The sequence below is a fragment of the Neopsephotus bourkii genome, unplaced genomic scaffold (genome assembly GCF_033783945.1).
Source record: "Neopsephotus bourkii isolate Nb327-2 ecotype Australia unplaced genomic scaffold, CSIRO-AGI_Nbou_v1 NB_1707, whole genome shotgun sequence".
Taxonomy (NCBI): Eukaryota; Metazoa; Chordata; class Aves; order Psittaciformes; family Psittacidae; genus Neopsephotus; species Neopsephotus bourkii.
This window is the reverse complement of record NW_026902181.1, coordinates 2,779,660-2,806,252: the sequence shown is the minus strand read 5'-3', so window position 1 is coordinate 2,806,252 and position 26,593 is coordinate 2,779,660. Positions and strand designations below refer to the sequence as shown.

The following is a 26,593-nucleotide window of genomic DNA, read 5'->3' as shown; positions in this document are numbered from 1 at the left end:
GACGTGCTGGGGGAGGGGGGCATCATCCCATCCCAACACACCCAGCACCTACAATAAATGCTTGGAGCAATGTAGAGATATTCCTGCTGCTCCAGCCAATGAGCCAGCTTCATTTGGAGCTCAGCTCAGATGCCTCTATACAAATGCACGTAGCATGGGTAACAAACAAGAAGAATTAGAGATGTGTGCACGTCTACGGGGGTATGATATAATGGGCATCACATAAACATGGTAGGATGGCTCCTATGACTGCAGCGTTGGAATGGAAGGTTACAGACTCTTTAGAAAAGACAGGCCTGGCAGGCGCAGAGGAGTTGCCCTTTATGTTAGGGATAGGCTGGAGAGTATGGAACCCTGTCTGGGGACAGGTGAGCAGTTAACAGAGAGTTTGTGGGTCAGGGTTAAAGGGAAAACAGCGATGGGAGACGTTACTGTGGGGAACTGTTACAGACCGACTGGTCAAGGAGAACCTGCGGATGAAACACTCTATAGACAGATAGGAAAAGTGTCGTGTCATGCTCACAGGCCCTTGTTCTCATCAATCACCCTGACATTTATTGGAATGACGGTACGGCCCGGCACAAGCAATCCAGGAGGTTCCTTGATTGTGTGGAAGACAACTTCCTTCTGCAAGTGATAGAGGAGCCGACAAGGAGAGGTGCCATGCTTGACCTTGTGCTCACCAACAGGGAAGGGCTTGCTGGAAATGTGACGCTCCAGGGCAGCCTTGGATGCAGCGATCATGAGATAGTCAAATTCGAGATCCTCAGGACAGTGAGAAGAGCGTGCAGCAAGCTCACTGCCCTGGATTTCAAGAGAGCAGACTTTGGCCTCTTCAGGAACCTGCTTAGTAAGGTTCCATGGGATATAGCCCTAGAGGAAAGGGGGGCCCAAGACTCTTGGTTGATATTCAAGGATCACCTGCTACAAGCTCAGGAGTGTTCCATCCCAACTAGAAGGAAGCGCAGCAGGAGGGCCAGGAGACCTCCTTGGATGGATAAGGAGCTGCTGAGGAAAATTCAAATGAAAAAAGAGGCTTATAAAAAGTGGAAGCAAGGACAGGTGGCCTGGGAAGAGTACAGGGATGTTGTCCAGGAAGTTGGGGACCAGGCTAGGAAAGCTAAGGACCAGTTAGAATTAAACTTGGCTAGGGATATTAAGGATAACAGGAAGGGATTCTACAGGTACATAGCCAATAAAAAACAGACTAGGGAGAACGTAGGCCCCCTCAGGAAGCTCTCAGGAGAGCTAGCTACACAGGATTTGGAGAAGGCTGAGGTTCTGAATGACTTCTTTCATAGAATAGAATAGTTAGGGTTGGAAAGGACCTTAAGATCATCAAGTTCCAACCCCCCTGAAAAGGGCAGGGACACCTCGCTCTAAACCATATCACCCAAGGCCTCATCCAACCTGGCTTTGAACACTGCCAGGGATGGAGCATTCACAACCTCCTTGGGCAACCCATTCCAGTGCCTCACCACCCTAACAGAGGAGAATTTCCTCCTTATATCCAATCTAAACTTCCCCTGTTTAAGTTTTAACCCATTACTCCTTGTCCTATCACTACAGTCCCTAATGAAGAGTCCATCCCCAGCATCCCTATAGGCCCCCTTCAGATACTGGAAGGCTGCTATGAGGTCTGCACGCAGCATTCTCTTCTCCAGGCTGAACAGTCCCAACTTTCTCAGCCAATCTTCATATCGTCCCCATCCAGAGGGGACGCTTGTGAGGTGGGCTGATGCCATCCTTACGAAGTTTAACCATGCCACATGCAAGGTCCTACACCTGGCTCAGAGCAATCCCAGGCACAGCTACAGGCTGGGCAGAGAAGAGATTGAGAGCAGCCCTGCAGAGAAGGACTTGGGGGTGTTGGTCAATGAGAAAATGAACATGAGCTGTCAGTGTGCGTTTGCAGCCCAGAAAGCCAACCGTATCCTGGGCTGCATCAAAAGAAGCATTACCAGAGGTCAAAGGAGGTGATCCTGCCCCTTTCCTCTGCTCTCGTGAGACCTCACCTGGAGTACTGTGTGCAGTTCTGGTGTCCTCAACATAAAAAGGACATGGAACTGTTGGAACAAGTCCAGAGGAGGGCCACGAGGATGATCAGGGGACTGGAGCACCTCCCGTATGAAGACAGGTTGAGAAAGTTGGGGCTGTTCAGCCTGGAGAAGAGAAGGCTGCATGGAGACCTCATAGCAGCCTTCCAGGATCTGAAGGGGGGCTATAGGGATGCTGGGGAGGGACTCTTCATTAGGGACTGTAGTGATAGGACAAGGGGTAATGGGTTAAAACTTAAAACAGGGGAAGTTTAGATTGGATATAAGGAGGAAATTCTTTCCTGTGAGGGTGGTGAGGCACTGGAATGGGTTGCCCAAGGAGGTTGTGAATGCTCCGTCCCTGGCAGTGTTCAAGGCCAGGTTGGACAAGGCCTTGGGTGATATGGTTTAATGGGATGTGTCCCTGCCCATGGCAAGAGTTTGGAACTTGATGATCTTAAGGTCCTTTCCAACCCTAACTATTCTATGATTCTATGATTCTATATTAAACAAAATATATTTGCAAGAAAATAATCTTTAATTTTCTATGTATTTCTTGCTGCTACTATTAAAAAGAGATATTCTCAGATGTTTCAGTCTAGAACTGGCATTCTGATGATACTTTGGTAGGGACTTGATAAAACACAAGTCATGCTCTACGCACTTTTTTAACCTATATTCTTTGTATATGAAAAGACCTCTACCTTTGAATGGATTTTGGAACAAGCCAGTAATGTGGAAGTAAAATATCAGGTTCAACTTATGAAACAAGATAGTCACATTTGTCTCATATTCCCAAACTGATACTCCAAACTCCCTCAGGACAAAGTACTCTTTCTACAGCCTCTATACAAGCAATCATCAAAACCAGTTCACATGCTGCAGCCCTTAAAAGAGTTCCCATTTGCGTTTGCAGACTTGCTACAGTGGAAAGCAGGACTTCTCCCACATTATTTATACTGAAATTATCTTTAAGTATACAGTCAAATAATTCATTACTCTTTTCTTTAGTGGCAGGCTTCTTGAAAGCAGGAGCACCAGTGTTCTGTTGGGTGGTCACAAAGGACCCTGGGTTTCAACCCTATATAACATGATACATATTGCAACAGTTGGTTTGGGTTTTTTTTTTTTGTAATTAACATTAATGTAGAGATGCCTCAGGATCAACAATAAAAGAAATAATAGTAAATGGATACATGAACCTGAGGCACTCTGAGGTATTTAAAAAAAAAAAATAGCAACACAGAGTTCAGTTTTCTCTCCTCTATTCTGCTTTTATAGTAGCTCATAGAAAACATGGTTTCTCTCTCCCTTGCCCTCTTCTCCCCTCTCTTTTGAGAGCTATCCTCTCGCAAGAAGCAGCAGAGGAACCTTATCGCAGCCACTTCCAGCACAGCCCTTCCTAAGCACCAACAGAGGCATACTGAGGGCATGGTCACATCATGACGAGGTTGAGCAGTTTCCAGGTAATAAAATGGCTCTTAAGAAGCAGTTGCCAGCTGGTGCATTTTTACTGGAGCCATCAGAGGCCTGAACCACCCCAGGTAAATTCCAACAATACAATGATAAAAGCAATAACAATGTGACAAAAGATCAACCTCTGCACAGTGTTTATACTACTGGCTCATTGAGATCTATATACAAAGAAGACCTTGGCTTTTTACTGCTCTGCAAATTAAAACACATGAGCTGTGCTCTGTGCTAACGGTAGCAGTAATGCTGCAAATAAGTGTAATTAAAACCATGGCATTTGCAGCGTGTAAACACTGAGAAAAAAATGCATGCATATTTTCAGACAAGCATATACGAAATATATTTATGTCTCAACGCTATGCAAGCAGGAAATATTTTTGTTTAGTAGATACTGGCATATAGCTAATATATACCAACAAAGTGGCATAGCTGGTTAGTTATGGATCTAAAGCCAGAAATCTAAATATTTACCCCTGTATGTGAGGCTCTTCAACGGCACAGAGCTTGTGTGTGTGTTTTTACATCCAACTGCACCCTGATACCAAGAGTTAAAGCTACAGTCTGTGCAAAAGGGGCAGGGGCAGCTCAGGCTCTGCTGGTGCAGCCTCTGGAGACCTTTAGCAACCAGCCATTACTAAGGCCACACTATGTTTGCTGGAGAACACACCAGAATGAAAATTGCAGGAACAAATAAGTCACCTCTGCAACCTCTTCCTGAACCGTGCCTTGTCCGATCATTTCTGAGGCTCCAGCATCTCCACTGATAGGCAATTTCTAACTAGAAAACTAATCACTACCCTATACACAATCTCTTCTCTTTCTTCTCTAGGCACAAGGAAACGTGCACCATTGTACTCTTAGACTACAAGCTTTCCAAGCCTTCTTTGCTGTTTGTACAGCACAAAGGAATGAGAGGGTTTCTGTAGTCTAAAGCAGCAATTGCCGTGTGGCATTAATTTCAAACAATTTAGTATACATATACTCCATTTATTAGTTTCCAAGACTTGTACCCCCGATATATTGTACAGTATCTTGAGTGAAACTATGCATATACAATTGCAAATGTTACAATTTCCTCTGCTTTTGCAGTGCTGATATTTCTGTGATGTGCATGTTTACAGTCCAAAGTCCAGACCATTCCAGTTAAGAATAAAAAATTTCCACTCAACTTACCTTCAACTGTGTAAGGTTCTCTTCAGTCAGACAATGGGCTTCTGCGTTCTTAAGCTCTGCATGTGCCCAAGCGTCGATTGTGCCAGATAAACTAAGAAGTTTGTCCCACAAAGCCTGAGCTCTTCCCAAATTATCACAGTAGTTTTCAGTCTTTTCATTGATCTACCAGGAGATTTATGTACAGAAAACACACATGGATTTCAAAATGAGAGTTATATTCTAAAAGCAAAATAAGCATAATAAAATCAGAGCAAAATGAAACCACCCACAAAAACAAGTGCAGCAAGGGGAAAAAAAAAATCTCATGCCTTCACAGTGAACTGGTCATGGAGAAGATATTTAAATCCCTGCCACACATGTCACCAAACATACCAATCACAACAGCAGCTTGCCAGTTTTAGGGCAGGTTTAGGAAGGAGCCTTGCTCATTAATGTTTATCTACTCTCAGTAAATACCATCTAATCTCAGTATTGATGCACTGCTTAGATTGACAGTGGCAAACATTTCTTACCAAAAGCACCAGCACTGTAATTCTCCAGATTGTCTCCAAAGTCTAAATCCACAGAAGTTGTTACGGAAGCTTACAGATTCATGCAGAAAGCTCAAATATTGCCTTTCTGCCTTTCCTAGATTTATTTACCGTCAAGGAGTACCCACGATATAAACTACCTGAGGGATGAGAAACATTACGCCAAGAGCCGCTCGACAAGCTCTGCTCTGGTAAACACTTGGATTTATCTCTTAAGAATCTCTGCACTTAATTTATTGCAAATATTACACACATGTCAGAATCAATTACTATAATGCATAAGAGATAAGACCACCCTGATAATTTACTTTTTACATACATCCAGCCATCTGTCCACAATAATGTTAGCCTCATTCTCAAATGGAGGCTCCTCGAAGCTTCTCATTTTATTGAGCTGGAATTGAAGATTTTTGCAGATCTGATTTATTTTGTCTACATCTTCAGCATGATCATTAAATTCCTCTTTTGCCTCTTCAATCTGTGAAAAATGTCAAATGGATACTTATGAACATGTGTACTTATGACTGTTTATTCAGCAAAATATTTTTAAATGATGCACTGTTCAGTTTAGAGAAACAACAGCCTTACAAAAAATAATCTATTTTTTATATCAGGAATTTCATATATGACGAGACTAAGAATGCATCCTGTGTTGTTATATCCCTGTCATGCTGATAGGAACATTTCTTTGTTAGAAATCTGTATTATTCTGTTATTGGTTACAAAGCAGCTGAGTGGGAACTGTGGATAATATATTTCTGACTAAGAGAGCCAAAACTATGGTTTGCTTTAAAATTTGCAATTGAAAGATCCAAGGGGACTGAACATCTATACACAGAACCTCAATTACAGAAATAAACAATGCACAATATATAAATCATCTGAGATACTATTACAACTAACAAAAAAATATAACCTGGCATTCTGATCCCTAGGTTTTTAACTGCTTTTTTATAAAAGCTTAAATCCTACTTATATATAGCACCGTCAAATATGCCATTGCCAGAAACTGGTACGTCCCTTTTTCCTACTTTCTATTTAAACACTAGGCTGCTTCTTTGTGCTTAATTGTAACGTCAGTGTTTACAAACAACATGGAAGCTCGCTAGAAAAGAAACACTGACCTCTAGTGTTAGGCAACTTGATACTAAAAGCTCTTAACGTCCCGGAGACAAGCCTATTACAGCCACTGTGGTAAGCGGAGCAGCACTCACAAATCAGAACAAAGTAGAGGAGCTTCTCTGCTACTATTTACATAATTATAAATAAAAAAATTACCAGTCCTCAAGGACATGCCTGTACTGTGCCACAGCTATTGCAGACCACAGTTCTGAGAGTGGCAATTGCAAAACTGAGGGTGAGGATGAATGGCTGCTACCAGAGAAATGTCTTCATACACGCAGGGACCAGGGTATGCAGGCAATATCCCCTGCAGCAGGAGCCTGAGTGATATGACATGCCAGAAGTCTCACTGGTGAAATAATGTGATACACCTGAGTGATAAGAGATGCCAGAGTCTCATTCTGTCTCACCTAAACAGTGTGGCACACAGAGACACCATCCCAAAGCCTGCAGGAAAAAACTTTACATTCTTTCTTGAATATAACCATCCCAGGCACTTCCTGAGAGCAAGTGTTCATCAATCTATGGTTGATGCTTCATGAGAAAGCCTAAAAATCAGATCTGAACAGCCTGCTATATAACCCATCTAGGAAATGTGAAACCTGTACAGTAAAATGGTCACAATGGACATGCTGCTGTTCAGTAATCCATTAGCCACAGACAATTATGTCCAATGATTGTATTCACTTAGCTAAGAAGAATTTAGCTGGCTGTCCAATTTTTGCCTGAAAAGGTGGTAAACTTTAAACTGAGGGGGTGTCCAGCAATATCTGCTCATTCAGTCTCCTCAGCTAATGTAAAAGCTACTGCAAATGTTTTAACTGCTATCACAGACAGCGTGCAGCAAATGCTAATAACAGAAGCCAAGGCTATTATACAGAAGGTCTGTCTTCCAAGTAGGTTTGTGACATGACAAGTGAGAGGAGAAATACTGAACTATGTTGTTATGGCTTCTAACCACAACAAATTTTGGTCAGCGAAGTCAGTGTGATGGCAGAGAATCACGCTGCAAGTGTAAGCAGCTCGAGGAAACACTGTAAAATCACTCAAAACCATTTTGGCCTCCTAATCCACATCCTAAGGCAGCACCATGTCAGAAAGCTCTACGCTGTTTCCGATGGCAATGACATACAGTGAGGTACACAAGCTCCAGCCTGCAAAGCAGGACAGATCTGCCATGGCACAGTCTCTGAGCAGATGTGCCATGCTGACATAACCTTACTGCTACTGTTCCTGATCCAGTTTGCTTGAAGATTTCTGCACAGCAATGGACAGTGCAGACAAACCCCACAGCCCTGTCTGGGACCCAGCAACATGAGAAAGGAGAGAATACAGGTCTAAATTCTTGGTTATAAGCTACAGTGATGGCAGAGAAGCAAGCAGCCACAAGAGCTTCATTACCTATTATTTTAGCTTTTGGTGGTACAACATTTTAAAGCATCTTCTCAGCAACAAAGTAATTCACTAATTTTGTATAGTTACAAACTGCCCACTATAAGCTGTTTAACTTGGTAGAAAATAAATATTCTAAAGGGTATGGGTGAAAATGGCTGATTTCAACATGTAGTTTTGGTAGGACAGGATTTTGTCTTATTTTCATACTAGATCATAGTTTTCCCTTGTTGTTGAGTTTTTGTGTTTGTTTTGGGTTTGGTTGGTTGGTTGGTTTTTAATCCCTCCAAATCTATGAAACAACACATAGATTCACTATGCAGAACTAGACATCAACTTAAAACCAGGGTATGGGCTCTAAATCTATTTTGGAAGCTGAAGTGGAAGCAAGGTCTTAACATACTCCTTGAAGGCTGAGTGTACAAGGGCAAACTTAAATATAAACGCTCCCAGGAAAGGCTTTTGTTTCCTTTTCAGTAAGTTCTTGTAACTCACCTTTGTTATTAGTCTGTTCAAATTCTCCTTCCCCATGTAAGAAGTTTGCTGGGAAAGCACAATCTCCTGTTTCTGGATGATGCTGGTCAGACTAGTTTTGCAGCTTTGATACTGCTTCAGGAGCTCCAGAGCCCTTGCACACTGCTCCTGGCTATTAAAATAAAAGAGATGCATTATTTAAGGCCTAAGCATAAAAAAGCAGCCTCAACCTCTTGTCAGTTTCCTTCTTCTATATTCAAACGTGGGGATTTTATATTACTATATCTGGAAGAGAGAAAAGGGAGATAAATTGTACCAGTCATAAACCCTGCGATACTATGGGATACCTGGTGTGGTATTTGGACAAGTTTTGCAATCAAAAATTCCCTTCACCATTGGATACTTCTGATTTACATTTAACTGTGATGTGAATTGAGCAGTTGTCTGTATGATACTCTCCACCTGAAAGCTGTGCTCAGCCATCAGTAAACTGGAATACAACATGCAGCATCTATCACAACAGCTTGGGTGTTGGGCAGTGGGAAATGCCACCTCAGCCCAGCCTTCACTGGGATATGGGAACAGATTATTCCTACTGACACCTGTGCAAGCCATGAGGATTAGCAGAACTGTGCCAGTCCATACAAAGCCTCCAGGCACCTTTAAAAACTGTAAGAGAAGGACAGATGCCCTGGGTGATCAATCATAGCCTTTCCCAGTCCTCACTCTCACAGACTTATCAAACCAAGCTCCTTTAGTCTTTTCCTGAATAAGAGACTGTTTTTCCAGCTGTCTTCTTTCATTTACTTCAGTTTGACTTTTCTTTTTGAATGTGCTGGCATGAAATTCACAGCAAATACAGAAAGCACATCATTCCCAGCAGCAGCCAGGTTTTTATTTTGGGTACCAACTAAGTCCAACATACCAGTACATACCTGCTAAATGATGAGACTGTGATGTCTTAAAACTATGTAACATTCAGGAGCACTGGCTGCAAACTTCTATGTACAATCCTTTGCTTTATGACAGTTATAGCATCTTAACAGTAACATTTGCTACTGTATCAGTATTTCATTTACTTTGAAGTATGGTCTAAGGCTTTTTTGCTGTTTCATTTTACAAGCAAACTTCTTACTTGTACAATACGACTTTAAGATGTAGCCTTTCTCCTTACCATTCAGCAAGCAAGAATTTTGTATCCTCCCATAATCTCTCTGTAACTCTGCACTGTTCGTTTGCTTCCTCTGCTTTTTCCTCTTTGATCTGTAGGAGCTTATTAGCAATTTCTTGCATAGGTTTCATTTCAACAGCAGCACAATCCAATTCTTCTTCCAATTCTGTTAACGATTTTACCCTTCATTAGGAAAAAAACGAAATACAGCTTTATGTTAAAGTAAGTATCTGATTTTTCCCCAATGTAATTATAGAGTTCCTAAGAAATTCATCTTGAGCTGCACATGCTATATTGAATGACATCATAGTAAGTCTAATTTGATCTTCAGTTTCTGAAGTAATTTGACACGGTCCTTCAGATGAGTTATGCTGACCTAAGCCCTTTGAGAAAGTAATCAAAAATCCTAGAGACCAATAGGGTCTGTATGAACGTAGTGAATTCTTTTGCATTAAAATGTAAGCACATTCTGGCTATCTTAAAATACGGTCTAAGAAAGTAAGCTATGCCATAGTGTAGGATTTCACAACTTAAAAATGGCCACATCTTATCATCCCCTCTCCCCTTACTTTTTTCCTTCCCATAAACAGTACTAAGTTGTTTATCCATCCTTTGCAAGGCTGCACAAAGCTCCTCTGACAGCCAATAACATGATCTGAGACACATAGATCATGTTATTGCTTTCTCAGGTTGTGGTAAAATAACAGAAGGCAAAGTTTCGGACCACGTGCATTAGTGCTCAGCAAGAAGGCCCATCTCCCTGTTTGACAGTTTTCTCGCTCAAAATTAAGATCATAATCAACCTCCTCCTGTTTTTTCTTCATTAATGCTGCTTCAAACAAACACATACATAGGAGTCTGAAACAAAACACGGAGAAGGCTTCCTTATTTAGGCTGTGGCAAAACAAATAGAACATTAAGTTCACTGTTTCTTCCAAAGCTCCACAGGTACTTCACCACACATTCAGATTTCAGTGAAGGTGTCACAGGCTCTCTGAGTTCAGTGAAATTATGAAAGTGAAAGAGTTTTAAAAACAAATTCACCTTTGTTGAATAGCTGGAACTGTTGGATCCTTCAAGCCTATTTTGTTAATTCTGCCACGTAGATCCTGAATGGTTTTAAGGAGTTCATTGTTTTTTGCAGAAAAAGTCTTGTACAAATCTTTTTCGTCTGTAAGTATCTGCTCCCTTGAGGGATCATAAGTCACATTTAGCTCTTCAGATAAAGTCAGAACAAGGTTTTCACAGCAAGTCTTTCTCCCACATTCAGAATCTTCCAAAGAGATATCAACTGTTTTCAAGCGTTCATCCAAACATTTGGCCTCTTCTGCCATACGAGAAACTTCTTGTGCAGCCTCTCTCAATGCTTTTCCATGTATTTCAGGCTCACCGGGGGGATCTGTGAGGCATTTTATGGAACACTGAATCTTCCTCAATGAGGCCATGAAAATTTCCAGATCTTTAAGGACTGTCTCACGGATCTGCATTTTATGGCTCATTTCTTCGAACAGATTTTGATAGTAAATCATAATTTTACTTGCAGCTTGCAGATCTATTGGATTAAATTCATCTCTTGCTGAACTATCAAGGTGTTCCAACTGTTTGCACACTTCAATCTGATTTAATATGGATCTCTGCAGTTCCTAAAATTGAGAGAATGACCAACAGTGTTAGCAAGTGAAGGAAAACCTGTATCTTGCATTAAAGCTGAACTTATGACTGAAAAATAAATTACACTAGCAATAAAATAAGTACTAACCTTACATTATTAGGGTGGCTATAATTTTTTTTATTTATATTAATTTTATTAAGGGCAGTGAAGAAAGAAAACCCCTTTTTTCCTAATCTACACTCCAGTGGAGGGAAGGAAGAAACAGCTAAGTCACCACGCACAGGGAATTTGTTCAGTACAACAGAAACCCCAAGCCTCTTTCCAGCAATCAGTCAAAAAGGAGAGAAAGATGACGAAAGTCCTGGGACTGAAACCAGCAGGCTCTTGCAGTGGGAGATCACTCAGAGCATAGGCAGGCACATAGATGTTATTCTTTTTTTAATTTCATCATGCTATACTTTTTGAGGAGACTTACATGCATTTAAAAATCTCTTGGTGAAGTCTGCATTCTACCTGGTTACAGCCCTCAGGCAAACAGCAGTGTGTCAGTGTTATGAAAATCCAAAAGTGCTAAGAGCTGGGAAAAAAAACAGGGTCCTTCCAGCCCAAAAGAGTTATCTCAGACAGAGAGTGCACATGTTCGCTGTCCTACAGCTTGAGACACCTAAACCATGCTTTGCTTGAGAGCCAAGAGAAGACAAATGCAAACTTGCAGTTCTGGACAGCTGGAGCACCTCACATATGAAGTAAGGCTGAGAAATTGGAAAGAGACAGTTGGAAAAAGTCTCTTGCGCAGAAAAATACTAAAGCAGTTTGGTTTGGTAAGTCTGTGAGAGTGAGGACTAAAAACAAAGACAGGGGCTGTTCAGCGTGGAAAATGTGTGGACACGTCATAGCAGCCTTCCAATATGTGACAGGGCCTTTAAGGGTGCCAGAGAGGGACTCTTCATCAGGGACTGTAGCAATAGGACAAGGGATAATAGGTTTAAACTTAAACAGGGGAAGTTTACGTCAGATATAAGGAAGAAGGTTCTTACTGTGAGGGTGCTGAGGCACTGGGACAGATTGCCTAACGAAGTTGTGAATGCTCCATCCCTGGAGGTGTTCAAGGCCAGGTTGTACAGAGCCTTGGGCAGCATGGTCTAGAGTAAGGTGTCCCTGCCCATGGCAGGGTCATTGGCACTAGATGAGCTTAAGGTCCTTTCCAACCCAAACCTTTCTATGATTCTTTGAATATTCACCCTAAGTATAAGACATTGATAAGAGCCTAAGTATAAGGCATTGATAGCAGATGAACAAGTTACTGCATACATGCAGAGCTTCCAAAAGCATCCTGAGTTTTGCTCAGACACCTCAGCAGATATGACACAGGCAGTTTAGCTTGGCTCACAGACTAACACCACATTATGTAAATAAATAAGTGATATAAAAGCCAGGAGGGAAGACTAAATCTGAATCAAAGGAAAGTAAGCTAAGATTAAATGTTCACGACCATGGGTTTTATCGTAGAACCTATCGAGGGTCCCTGTCTGGCTGTACAGGAACAATGACATTTAAAGCAAAGAAAGTAAAATGCTGTTACCGTCTTTAGAAGATTTGGCAAGTGGTCCCAGACTCCTCAGTGAAAATCCCATTAAGTTTCCCAGTTACTAGATATATTAAAAAATATTCTGGCTAAGGTGTGGTCTCTGCATTTTCCCTTACCTTTAGCTCCCTATAAGCAAGATCACTATTGATCAGATTAAACCGCTGGATGTCCTTTTTTTTCAGCCGCTGATCTAATTCACATAGAAGAATGGATTCATTTTCTATTGGCAAAACAATTTCCAATGCAGTCCTTAATGAGTTTGTTCTACAAGAAAGGTAACAAAACATGAACTGAAAACAAGCAAGAAAAGACACACAACATTTTACAGCACAAAAATAATGTAATTGACTAACAGACCTAATCCTCATCCTCCTGAGGTCAAAGGAGTTTTTCTATTGATTTATAAGAAAAGCAGTGTGAATCCCAGTGAATTTAGCCAGAAGGTTGAAGGAAATAACAGTAAACATGGAAATGCTGCACAGTCATGTTACGAAGATCTGGCGCTGTGCTTATTGGAGAGATACATATGCAGTATGTGTATGAAGCAAGGATAATTAAGAAAAGCTTAATCATATTAATTACTTTTTTTAAAGGTTAAAAATGTGCAGGTATTTTCTGTAGTGCACATTATTCCCTTCACAACACACAAATTAGTTAAAATGAACAGTTCCTTAGCTAATATTATGAAATGTTATTCTATACCTGGTATTTATAATATCTTGAAGCTCTTTCCATTCTTCTTTCAGTTTGCCTCTTGTCTCAGAGATAGCAGCCTGCTGTGCTTCAACCACAAGATTTTCTAAGGTAGAGGAGATATTTTCCAATTGTGCCCAACCAGAACTGGTTTCACTCTCTATCACCTGAAAGATACAGAGCACTACCTGCATTAATATCATAATGTATTTCTCAGTGGATTAGGCAGTTCATAAAATTACAGTCACAAGAGTCTACAGAAAAAGTGAAAACATCACCCAAAAGTAAGAGATCTATTGCTTTCTTCTTCGTTAAGACTCTATTTTAGCTACATGAAATCCCTCACAACTTTTTATGATGAAAATTCCCAGGTCAGACATATACCTTGTCTACATTTTAGAGAAGGTTCAATAAATATGGCTCAACCTTTTTTACTACATGAATGGAAGATACTTCAACTTAGCTGTGCTCGAAAGAACAAAAAACAAACCTAGAACTGAACAAAGTTCTGAGATGCTAGATGAGCTTTGTATTCTTTTCAAACAAAGATTTGAAAAATTGCAGTAATAAATTTCTCAACATCAATTATGGGCCTTTTATCATCCCCTTAAGGTTCTCACAAACATAATCAAGTTACAAGTTCTGGAACAGTTTCATTCTGCACATAAACCACTGCCATTTGACGGTTCAGTGATGACTCCTCCAGCCCTGACCATGGTCCATCACTTACCACTCCTACTGAAAAAAAAGCTGCTTTCTGTAGTTATTTTTTACATTAGACCTACTTCAGCCTGCAGATCACAAACTGAGACACCCTAATTTCTTCTTCCAGCAACACTTCTAAAACTCCAGTGCTAAGTAGGAATGCAGTTCTCCTGAATGCTAAACCTTTGATTTCCCCTCTACTTCTAATAAACCTGGTTGTAAGGATGCTCCTTTTTCCTCAATACACATAACAAAGAGGTGAGAAAATAGCAATTTAGGCACCAAGTATATTTGTGAAAGACGAATACTTACCTGCAGCTCCATCAGCTTATTCTGAAGGCACGAAGTGCCTTTTATTTCATCAGTAAAGCCAGATGCTACTTTATCTCTGCTGATTCGTAAAAGTTCCTCCACGTTCCTTACCTGTGTATTATAGCTAAAGAAAGAAGCAGTCACTTACAGAAACACTATGACTTGTAATTTAATGGAACATAGCAGGGTATGGGACTTGCTGATCAATAGATTACCACATAAAATAAGCACGGTCTATTGCAAATGCGTATTTTTACCTAAATCCCAAACGAATGGGCATAGATGAGAAGCACATAAAACAGCTGGTAAAATTGCTCATCTGGCTAATTTTCAAGTATGAATGCCTGCCTGCACACTCTACATTCAGTTTTATGAATGCAAAAATTACAGTTCTTTAAAATTTTGCAATACTTTTAAGTTATTAGTAAGGCAGGTACAAATTTTTCTGGCCCAAGAAAAGAGCAGTTGTTTTATAACTTTAAGTGTTCTTGCTAGAAAATCCTAATGGTTGAAGTATGTAGCTACTCTAGTGCTTTCTTACCAATTACAGAGCAACAGCCAGTAAACTATTCAACAGAGTTCTGCATAGCTAAATTGTACCCTATGTTTATTACATTGTTGATTTATGAATGTCTAGCATAGTATCATCTTTTAATATATATATATTTTATCCTTTAAAAAATACCTCTCTAATAAAGCTGATACGGACAAATCACTGTCTTCCTCAAATTTCTTTGCACAGCTTTCTCCATTGTGATGTTTCACATCTGGTTCCAAAATTGTATCTGCAACAGGTCTTGAGGACTACGTAAAAATAAAAAGGTGACAGTGACCTCTGCATCATGTGTCAATAGTGAAGACCAACAAACATAGAAGACCAATTGCTCAAGCGTTCCACAGGAAATGAGATACCATTCACGAATACAAGCTGTTTTTAAACTCTATCACGAACAAAAGAGCAAATTTTTGAAAACTTGCAGCCAGGTCATTCATTCCTTCCACAGATAGTGGGTCCCTGGCATGTACAATCCCCTTATGAAAGTTTTTGCTACAGTTCCATGGACATACACGGGCAAACCACAACTGTCTTCTGCAGCTTTTGTCAGGCTGCTTACACCACATGCTTTTGCGTATCTCCTGCCTGTATTCCAGCATACTTTCTACTACTCAATTTGAAGTCAGCTGATGGTATACAATTCATACTTTTGATTACCCAGAACAGATTTCATCATTGTATTAGGGACAATATTAGCAGCCTTACAAGACATGTTCCTTCTCAATAGCCAATTCCTATGTATCTTCAAACTTCAGGTAAATGCAGCCGGTCCCTTCCTATAAATCACCATTCAGAAGGCTGCCTGATGAGCTGTCTTCAGCCTTACTTGCATTAATTTTTACCCTAAATGAGACATCTGTGGCATACAAATGGCAAAGTGCAGCATATTCTCTCCTTGAAGTTATTTCTAAGAAAATACACGTGTTCTGTTTCTCCCTGTATTTTTCTAAGGCAAATACCTCCAACTCCTCACTATTTTTAATCTGTCCTCTGAAGATTGATCAGATGACTGGGACACTATGGAGGATTTGAACTTGAACACAGCTTCACACATGATTCTTGCAGCTGAAAACCACCCTTTAGAAAGATAAAATGCAAAGTTGGAGACATCTCCTCAGATGCCTAGTTCTGTTCCTTGCATGTTACTTTTTAGTATTTACTCAGTCCACATTCCCAAGCACAATGGGTTTTTGACATCTGACCAGAGGCCTGAGGTCCTTCCACAATAGAAATAGTAAGAGAAAGAATCAGTTTTCCTTTTGGCAATGATCTCCCCTAGACAGAGCACTGTTTTCTACAGTAAGTACAGACTTCTTACCTCCTGTACTGAAACAATATCTATTTGTTGAGAAGAACTGGGGTTTTCTCCATTCTCAGCAGCAGTAATGGAGCTCCTACGGTTTAAAAGAAATTTCAGCTGAAGAACAAAACATGAAATACAAGGGGAAAAAGAAATCCTGGCTAATGATTAAAAAAAACAGTTCATCTGTGATGAAAGGTACTCAAATATTGCACTTGCTAGTTTATGAAGCTTAATACTAAATGTTTAAATGTACAGTTGTCCACAGTAATGTACTTGGCAGTACATTTACAGTATCATAAAATCTATCCATATATCTGACTTCAATGAAGCTACAGCACATCAGGCACTGAGTCACCCACCCTTTCTTAGATGACTGTCCTTTTCCAGCTCGAGACAGCAGAGCTGTGTGAGTATCTGCCACAATTTGTTGAATCTTTTCCAGCTTTTGTTCACAGTCTGCAGTCAGTGTTTGTATCCCTGGGACAGTTTCTTCTAGTAGTCTTCCCAGTATTTTGAGGTCTTCTAATGTCTTGCTAAGTTCCCTCAGGCTGCCTTCATGTGAAAAAAAGGCCTAAACAAAGAAAAGCAACAGAATAATTTTAATGTTAAGTCATGCAGATATGCTATTATTCTCATACAGTTTTTTCTATTTCCATTGTCTTCTCGGATGAGTGCACTTAAAGCATAAGCTGTCAAACCAGGAAAGAAGCATTTATTTTCCCTCAGTTCTTTTTCAGAGCCAGGAATGACACTAGGATTTCTGGCAACGTGTTCCACAGCTGCATTCACAAGATTATACTGACTCTTGCTTGATTTTGAAATTAAAGTAGGGAAAATTTAGTTACATAATGAGAAGTCCCAAATCCTCTTCACACTGACATGTCCCACTGACAACAGAAGTAGAATTGGAAAACCTATTTTAAATATCTCCCATCAATATTAATACTTCCCATGGTGAAATCAAGATATACTAAACATCTAAGAAAAATATGAGCAGAAGCATGCACCTGAAAACACCTGTTTCTCTTTACTCTTGCATACATAATATTTGCTGATTAGGAATCCATGAGAAGCAAAGACTAAAACTCCACTGAAATCAGTAAAGACCAGAATTTCATCAACAGAGCAATTTCTTACCCTTGTAAGTATTAAACTGGCCAGATCAATGCATCTCAAAGAGCAAGATGAAGTAAAATACTAGAAGCAATGAAGTGCGAAACCCATTGCTTATGCAATATGTAAGATTCACTGTAACTCACACTGGCAAAGAGAAACATGAACTTCTGATGTCTAACTCTGTGGCTAATGTATATAAACATATAGCACAAACACAGAGGTAAAGGGCAGCTACTGCACTGTGAGAAGATACTCTCACTTGAAGGCATCTAATACCATCTGTGCAACTGTAGCAAATCAAGGGACTAGCGGAACAGGTAATCATTCTTATCTTTATACTCTGCACAGGTAGATCTGTTTTAATGTTTCAAGGCTGTCAGAAAAAAGAAATGGAAAAAAGATTCCATCCATGCAACAATTCTGAAAGTCTGCAAGGAGGCAAACATCTGCAGTCAAAATAGGCAAAGGAATATTTTGGGTGGCCTCCTTGTTATGTATTCACCTAACAGGCAGAACAAGGGCCATGTTCCACAAACACATGCAGCAACAATGTACCTAAAAAGGAGCAAGGACAGACAAAGCATTCACAAAGAAAGGTAGGTGAGCAGGAAGTGTGTGTGTCAGGTACCTCATGTTCCTTGATGAGCCCTTTGGTTTTATCCATACTTAGGAGTTTCTTCTCTTTGCCTAATTGCTTATTGATTTTTTTTAAAGTTGCATTAAATTTCTTTTTTTCCCTTTCTACTATGAGCTGGAGGCAGGTTGTAATTTCATGATGAACTGCCTGCAAAAATCAAACACATTGTCCCTGTGAGGTGGTGAGACACTATTACTAAGTAAATAATCACAGAACACATTGTGACAGAAAAAATTGTTTTTCAAAGGTGCCAGGCCTAATGAGAACAAACAGTGGATCCTCCTTCCTGTATTACCTCACCTCCCATCTTTTACGAACATCTTTACTCTTTTCTTCCACTGCCAGCTTTTCACAATCTGATGAAATATTTTTCAGTTGTTCAGCTGTTTTCAAAAATTTGTCAAGAGCTTTATTGTCCAGGGAATTATAAAATTCCTGCAAGAAAAGCATCATAATGAAAAAAAAAAAAAACAGAACTGAATGTATCTTATTTATCTAATAAAAATTACATGAGTAGTACACAAAAACCATCCATAAAACATGCATACATTGCATGAATGGGCTGTGGTAGCACTTGCATGAGTGGGTACAAGAGCATTCTGCAGGCAGTGTAAGTGTACGCTTTTTGGAGAAAAGTACATGGTTTTCTTGTAGCTCCTCTCTTACGGGCAAATTCGGTACCAAAAAAAGATTAAGGTCCCTGAACTCTGCCTCATTTCTAGGGAATACACATGGCCATGTGCTCTGCCTGTCAGAGAGAGGGTGACAGGCCTGCATCAGTGCAATAGGGTCCTAGAGACAGCCTGGAGAGAGGCTCTGCGCTGCTCCCAGCACATGACTGCCGAGGCCTCACTGTGCAAGACGAGGCAACTCAAATTTGGGCACTTCCATTTTTGATATCTCACTAAGGACCCCCTTTAAGAGATCCAGATTTTGAGACTGGACACTTTCTTTTACTAGTTTGACACTGGGATAAAGAAGAGATTCAGTATTTATAATAACACTTTAAAAACCTGTCCAGGAATTCAGGCGTAGTATTCTTGGTGGGAAGCTTCATTATTAATCAAGCAATAGAAATGGCTGTAGTTCAGAAGACAGGGAGTTCTGATGGGGTGATGGAGTAATTTAAGACAGGGTCCTGAACTAACTGCTGTACAGACTGACATTTCTACAGAATCACAGAATTGTTGTGTTTTGGGCTAGAAAGGCCCATCAAGGATCATCTTGTTCCACCCCCCCTGCCAAGGGCAGGGACATCTTTCACTAGTCAAGGTTGCCCAAAATCCTGTCCAACCTGGCCTTGAATACTGCCAGGTATGAGGCAGCCCAAGTTTCTCTGGACAAACTGTTCCAATGTCTCAACACCCTCACAGTAAATAATTTCTTCCTTATATCTATATCTAACCACTTTCAGCTTAAAGCCATTACCCCTTGTTTTATGAATACATGCTCTTGCGTAAAGTCCCTCTCAAAACTGTCTGCCAAGATAATATATGCTTACAGCGTTAAATCAAAAAGCTGAGAACAGCATTAATAACTATTAAAAAAAAGCTGGTATTTTTCTCACTGTGGTACCTTAGACTTTTAGAGACTAAACAGCACTAAGAAATACTCAGATTCAGCTATTTAGGAAAACAAACCCACCTCATATCTTGAAATAGATTCTTCAGGACTGAACTTTTGACTGACAAGTTGCACAGCCTTTGAAATGAAGGCCTCTAGTTCTTTCTGGGATTCTTCAAAATTGAGCACAGCCTCCTTCTCTGCGGGTCTCTTCTCAGATTTAGACAAGATGCTGTTCATGTCACCCATGACAGCCTTGGAAGAAAGAGACTTTTCAGAACATGCCTGAGTGTCAGTAATTACATAAAGTTATTGCTTCATAACATCACTCAAGTTTTTCTGGTTGAGATACTGATCATTGCAATGTGCTTGGTTTTGTCCCAGCAAAAGCCTGGGAGACCAATTCTAACAGTATAAAGCCTTTTCTATTTTACATGACTGACAAGGAGTCTTCATAATCACATAATGCTAAAATTAGAGATGTCTGTGTGTATAAAGTACAGTAACAATAAAAAAGTTGTACCTCTATTTTGTCTTTGGCCTCTTTAATTTGTGCCTGCAGCCCAGCATAAGAATGTTGTTGGGACACCTGACTTGAAACATTCTGCACCAGGGACTGCAATCTCTCTTCTGCTGCCACAACTTGTTCTCGGCATGAAGTTCCCCTTGCAGCCAAGCTCTGGTTGAATGAAAAACATTAGAAGCCTCTATGGCATTTATGTCTTTTTGTTTAAAGGAACTGAATGAAAAAGCCAGTCTTGATCATGGATGATCAATATTTAGTCAAATAAAAATCTTATATTCCAATTGTGGTGAGTGTATTGCACTGCAAAATCTCTGTGCAGAGAAAGACATTTGCTGCCATCCACAGGGGATTCTGTTTGCTGAAACTGTCAATGTGATATCTCTCATGTCTTTGCCTCAGAGCCAATTACAAGTATTTTTGAAATATGTGCTCCCATTCACATAGCTTTCCAAATGAATGTACAAACCACACATTTGGATATGCACTGTCTGATCATGAAGTCATCCAAAAGTAAGCACCTATTAAGGCTCTCATTTTCTTGTGGCATTCACTACCAGAAAGCAGGAAGCAGCTGAATATTTTGCATGCAAAAGTCGTGTGCAGTATTTGAATATTTATCATGAAATGTCGTTCTGAGAGCTGTTTTGATCTATGAATATTCAACACATTTTCCTGTTTGAAGTTGTCAGTTAGCATTCTTCTAATGATAATCAGTGCTTTATTCTAGATTTCAACCTATTGTACCGCAGGTAATAAGCGACATGATCTGATCTGCTCACAGACATGGAGATACAATAACAGTTACGTTTTTGGAGGCTGTATTTAGTTACTTCATTGTTATTTAACAAACTAGTGTTATACTGCAAAATGAGGCTTATTTTATAAACATATGCCCATAATTACAAAAATACGAATAGATTTTTTTTGTAGGCTCACACTCATAATTCTGTCAATTAAACATAGTGCAAGAAGGCACATACCAAAAGTAAACTAAGAATAATTCTGATTCACAGTTACTGTAAGTGGATTTAATGTACTAAAGAAGATTTCTGCTTAATTTTAGCACTTAGAGTAGCTCCAGTGAAACCTCCCTTCTGGTGGTCATCTTCCTACTGTTAGATTATACTGGCTCTGCTGCAGAAATAGCAAAGGCAACATAAGACAGTGCTCCACCTTCTCTAGTGATAAGGTTGGCATCTTTCTTCAGTCTCACCTTCACTGGCAGGTGAAGAAAACAAATCTGATTGTACTGAAGCTAACAAGTTATATGCACATACTGCCACCTGCTATCTGCAGTGGGTGGGGAGTGGTTAGCAATCCCTGGCAGACAAACATGGAAAACAATGGAGACTAGTGGAAAAAATTCATCAGTGCTCACTGTGAATGTGTAGAGAACTGTCTATATGCCGAGATACACAAATTACGCAGCATGCTCCTGAAAATACTTCAAAGTATTCCAGTTTTTGACAGGAAAGCCTTCAATACAGCCAAAGTTGCCTCAAACACCCTCCCTGCACTGAAGGGTAGGTGCTAGAAAGGACTGTATGACAAGGGGAAATTCTCAGCTTGGCACCCTGCAAAGTTTTAGACTTCTGCAAATGTTGTGCTGGGCAGAGAGTAATTAGTATCACTCCAGAGCAAGCTGCCGATCAGCAGCACCAATGGCATTTCATTGGCACCTGCTTGTCACCTGGACACACTGATGTTGGAAGATTCATTAATAGCTCATCTGGGAGTGATCCTGAAAAATAACAAAGCACTAGCATTGCTTTGATTTTTTACCAGTGTTACAGCACAAAATCCACATTCATTTCTACTTCAGTGATGGCTCATTTTACCCCAGCCATGAATTCCATGCTGAAAGATGAGAATCTGACAAACAAGTATTTTAAACAGTGTATTTCCATTTTCACCTGCAAATGTTCCTCTGTCTCAGGCTCAACAGGCCCCTCATGACTGATCTCACTAAGCAGGAGCCTGGTCTCTGCTGTCCAGCTGTCCACCCTGGCAAGGAGTTCTTCTATTTTCTCCAAGCTCCCTGGAAGTTCTCTGGTCTTTTCAGCAGTATCTGTGCCCTCTTCACCAAGCTATAAACAAAGAGCAGGGTAAGATGTGCATTCCTGTCATCAGTTCACGTGTTTCTCCACTACCTTCCTGTAATACACAGTCACCTCTTAGGTTACTTCCCAGCTGTTGCCCCCAACAGGGATCAAAGGAGAAGTAAATGCATAAGGCATGTGAGGTTCAGTTTTTCAACCCAGAGGGAAAATGGAATAGCACAACCTCTTCCCCTCCTCTATAAGCAAGCAGCCATAGTCACACTATCACGGAGAACAACTCCTTGGCTGCAGCATCCCCCACCTGGTGCTGGTCAAATCAAGACCAGGGAGCATGCTACCAGTTTAATGGTACAGCAGTCACAGGGCAAGCTCAAGCATTTGCCCTTGCCTTTCTGTATAAAAAGTATTACAGCCATAATGTCCAAAGCAATGACAGAAAAATAACTCCTGAAGTCCTTAAGGCCTTGTAAGGGTGCAGGAGGCCTTTTTAATCTCTGCTTTATGAATGTATTTCCTAATAGCACCTCCTACTAAGGGTTTTCCTAGGAAACCAGGGATATCCCCCACCCTAGGGAATATATTTCCTTTGATCTTCTTGCATTCTCACTAAGCTCATCTACAAAGATACTGTAATCTTTTGCTACCATTTAATGTCACAGCAGTACCTTTAATAAAGGTCAGTGAAAGGCTCATCTTAGAAAATTAAGAGCTCCAATATTCCCAGGCAGAATGAAAATGTCATTCTTGTGAAAGCATTCTAGGAAATTTAATATGTGTAACATTAAGCATGTCGTATAGGAATTTACAGCAGCCTAAAAATCTTCCAAGTGAGCTGGTGTGAAGTGGCACAACCCTAGAAACATCTATGCTGCAATAATTTCTTTCTACTAGCTGAGGCAGAGATTATAAAATTTAGCAAAGGTTCACAAGCCCTTAACAAATTGATTACTTCCATCTCTAAAACTGAATAAAGAGCTTTATTCTGCAAAAATATTTCCTTTTATAAGTGGTTTAAAATATTCTATTTAAAATTTTGAACATTTTCCAATGCGTTCTAAAGAGCATTTAACCAAGTCACAAAGACTTAAGAACATTCCGAATGCCCTTGTGTATTCTCTGTTCCCGTTTTAAAATTGGCAATAGCGAGTTGACTGAAAGATTTATTCATCTCTGATGAGCAATCTGTTTAGTCCAGAAAACAGGACTTTGAAGGCTGCATGGCAAAAGTCATATGAAACTAGTAAACTTACAAACTGTGTTCTCTTGATGAACTTAGCCCATCTCCTGTTCAACTTCTTCAGCTCTTTGGCAATATTCGATCCAACTTGGTCTTTGCTGACTTCAATGAGATAGTTACCAGCTTCATTTAAGGAACCATGAACCAAATTCCACTTTGCCAGGATCTCAGCAGGGATCTAGACAGAGGCATTGAAATAATTCTAAGCAGAACCCTGTCAGAAGTTTACTTCCAAAACGAGGAACAGAAAAGCAACAACCACCACCACTGTCCTATATAATGCTTTCCATCCAGGAGGCTTCCAAGTATCTCTGTCATTACATTACCTCATTTGGATGCTCATTTCGTTTTTCTTCCAGCCACGTCTTTAGCAAATGGATGTTTTCCATATAATTACTCCAGGAAGACAGGACTTTCTGTAGAGTGCTATTTACATTGGAAATATAGTCTCTGCACACAGAAATCTTTGACTCCACTGTCTTAAAGAGTTTGCTAATTTCTTGAGGATTTCCAGCTAGGACATCAAATGGGGAATAGCGTTATATGCTTGGAAACAAGAGAGGTTAATTACACTGAAGCAGTATTTTACACAAAACATAAGAGGGAAGTAAAACTGGTAACAGCACGTCAGTTCAAAATAAAAGGTCTTCATATCAGTTTATGTTCACAAACTTACCTAAGTCAGGACCGGTTATGTTTTTGTTTTTCAAATCTTCACAGATCTGAGTAGCAGTTTCTAGCTGTGCTTCAAGTCTCTTTTCTTCAATGAAATTCTGCCCAAAGGGAAAAGTAATTCACATGGGTAACACTAACCCACATAAAACTAGGTAGGAAATGCAGATTGGGATACATTTCTTTTTAAACATGAGTCCAAAACCTGCCATTAAAAGTGAATCGAGCAAAGCCCATTCAGCAACTCCTTTGCACCCTGTAGTCTTAAACAGATCTAGGGTTTTTTCTGCACATTCTGAGAGTAACTTAAATGAGAATATTAATTCCTCAATGCCATTGTCTGAGTCATAGCTTTGCATAAGTCAGGGTTGCTTATTTCAAAAAGTTGCAGCTGTAGGGCAATACTTACAAATGGCATCTAGAACAAGTCAGACAGAATTTAGTCACCTACGTTAGAAAAGTGATGAAAGGTAGGTTTCCCTGCATGCACAGAAATATTGACATGCCTAATTCCTACCACAGATCAAGCAAGGTCCGAACTGGTGATGGAAAGAGTGAAAGAGGAAGAAACGGGAGCAGAGGAGGGGACGTCTGCTTTGAACATTCAACCCAGCGAAGGAGGGTTGATCTTCAGCCCCACTCTGAGTAGCATCTCTCTCTCTAAAGCTTCTCATTTCTACAAATGTGCTATCTAGCAGTCTACAGAACAACCTCTGCTGTGACCATGACAAACCTGGGCCACCACACCACCACTCAGCCAGGATTGCACATCACGAGACCAGAAGAAGAGCCAGCAACAAGCCTTAAACTCCTTGTGAAAGCTCTATATTCTACCAGCTTGAGAAAGACCACAACTGTAGAAATAACATGAGCCATGAACCAGAACTGCAGAAATAACATGATTAAGTATTTATTAAAACAACTGAATCAAGAAACTCAGCACAGATTTAAGTCTGTACTCCCATCTCACCACAGGGAAGGTTAGTACTCCTCAGGAAAACCAGTATTTATACAACCTCTTGCTGTCTCCTTCCACAGTTCTAAGGCTGGTATAATTCCCACTAATTTAACCAGTGATGTGCCACTCTGAAAAGCCTCTGAGAAATTCTTAAAATTGAATTCACAAGGAGTCCCATTAACTAGAAGTGGAACACAATTGATGGCATAGCATTTTCACATCTCTGCCTCTGTTCTTTATGCAGTATGCTTTGTCAATATTTGGGGTAGGGTAATCCAGCACCTCCTATAAGCCTACACGTGGTATCATTTTAATAACTTGAGCCCGGAAGCTGAGCTAAGCACAAAATGAACCAAGACAATTCATATTCACTACAAAGCATAAGGAGGTAAGGAAGCTGGAAAAAGGAAAAGGCAACAGCAAAATGCAGCATTAGCCAGCATCGTGAATGATAGCTGGCTTTGAAGATAGGAAGTACACAACTACCCCATAGAGGTTTGTGTTGATTTACGCTAGGGAAGGGCTGTTACTGCTGGTTCTATAATCTAGAAAGAAAGAAATTTTCACAGTAAAGAATAAAAAAAGGACAGAGAGAAAATTATAGTCACAGCTTGCTCTATTTCTCCAAACTAAAGAAAGAACTCTCATTCAGAGTAAAATGGGAAGATGCTGGGGAGGCAGGGAAGAAAACTTCTATAGAAGTCTACCTGTCTTTCTTTACAGAAACCCCAGATTTCACAAGTTTACCATTCTTCTATCAACTACAGTAGTATCTTCCAATGAAGACAGACACAAACTTTACTCAAAGAGAGGCGGAAGAAGAATTACTGTCAGGGTGTGATATATATATTTTAAACTTACATTCCAACTTTCCAGCAGTGATTCCACAGAGTCTTTTGCACCATATTTCATGTCCCAGATATTTAGCTTTAACATCACCTCATTGGCTATAGCTGAGCACAGTCCATAGTGGTATTCAAGCAAGGCGTTGAAGTTTGTGAAACGAATATTGCTGAATCTGCAAACAGTGAAATATTCTAAAAGTTGATTCAAAATCATTGGATATAGAAAGCATGAATGGATAAGGTTTTTAGCTTAAAAACCCAAAATTACATGTATGTAAACACTATTTTGATATGACAAGAGTAAAATTGTAAGATAATGACAGTTCATTTTTTTTAAGTAGCAACAATTTTGAGTCAATATTGACTGCTCAATTTATGAAAAAACTTGAATGTCCAGAAAAGATGCATCTGTCATCTGTATTTCAAAGTGTCTCAGCTTATGGACATGGATTCACTGGTCATTTTTTAAAATATCCTCCAACAGATATATGGGGTTGCACAACCTGTAAATCTCAGTGATTTTAAAAGGTGGAAGTTAGAAATTTCAAAATCGCCCTGAGAAATTTTCCCATACAAAATAATCATGTTTCCTAACCTCAATGGATGTTTCCTATCCACACTAGAAAAAGGCATTTATAAAGGCCCTGTTGATGAGCCCCATTCTGTACACATAATTAGACATTCACTGGACCAATAAGTGAATAAGTAGGTAAGTGCCTGCTCCACTTAACAGTTAATCTGTGCTTAGGTGGAAAATGCTGTTTTCCTGCAAGGCATGGATAAATCATGTGCTTTTTTTTCAGAATAGCAGAGCAAGACAATAGCAGAGCTAGAATACA

At 40.0% G+C, this 26,593-nt stretch overlaps 1 protein-coding gene across 1 annotated transcript in view; it reads right to left on the bottom strand.

Annotated features, from left to right (window-relative positions):
• Positions 1-26,593, bottom strand: part of SYNE2 (spectrin repeat containing nuclear envelope protein 2) — a 191,889-nt gene that overhangs the window by 129,487 nt on the left and 35,809 nt on the right. The window contains exons 14-33 of the mRNA XM_061376171.1: positions 25,771-25,927; positions 23,956-24,052; positions 23,606-23,793; positions 23,293-23,457; positions 21,896-22,069; positions 19,980-20,135; positions 19,538-19,711; positions 18,194-18,328; positions 17,885-18,040; positions 16,500-16,711; positions 16,156-16,231; positions 14,967-15,085; positions 14,282-14,405; positions 13,274-13,431; positions 12,688-12,835; positions 10,416-11,014; positions 9,375-9,554; positions 8,222-8,372; positions 5,532-5,690; positions 4,683-4,844 (exon numbers count right to left, since the gene is read on the bottom strand). Coding sequence (XP_061232155.1) covers positions 4,683-4,844; positions 5,532-5,690; positions 8,222-8,372; positions 9,375-9,554; positions 10,416-11,014; positions 12,688-12,835; positions 13,274-13,431; positions 14,282-14,405; positions 14,967-15,085; positions 16,156-16,231; positions 16,500-16,711; positions 17,885-18,040; positions 18,194-18,328; positions 19,538-19,711; positions 19,980-20,135; positions 21,896-22,069; positions 23,293-23,457; positions 23,606-23,793; positions 23,956-24,052; positions 25,771-25,927 — 3,490 coding nt within the window. The remainder of the gene's footprint in view (positions 1-4,682; positions 4,845-5,531; positions 5,691-8,221; positions 8,373-9,374; positions 9,555-10,415; positions 11,015-12,687; positions 12,836-13,273; positions 13,432-14,281; positions 14,406-14,966; positions 15,086-16,155; positions 16,232-16,499; positions 16,712-17,884; positions 18,041-18,193; positions 18,329-19,537; positions 19,712-19,979; positions 20,136-21,895; positions 22,070-23,292; positions 23,458-23,605; positions 23,794-23,955; positions 24,053-25,770; positions 25,928-26,593) is intronic.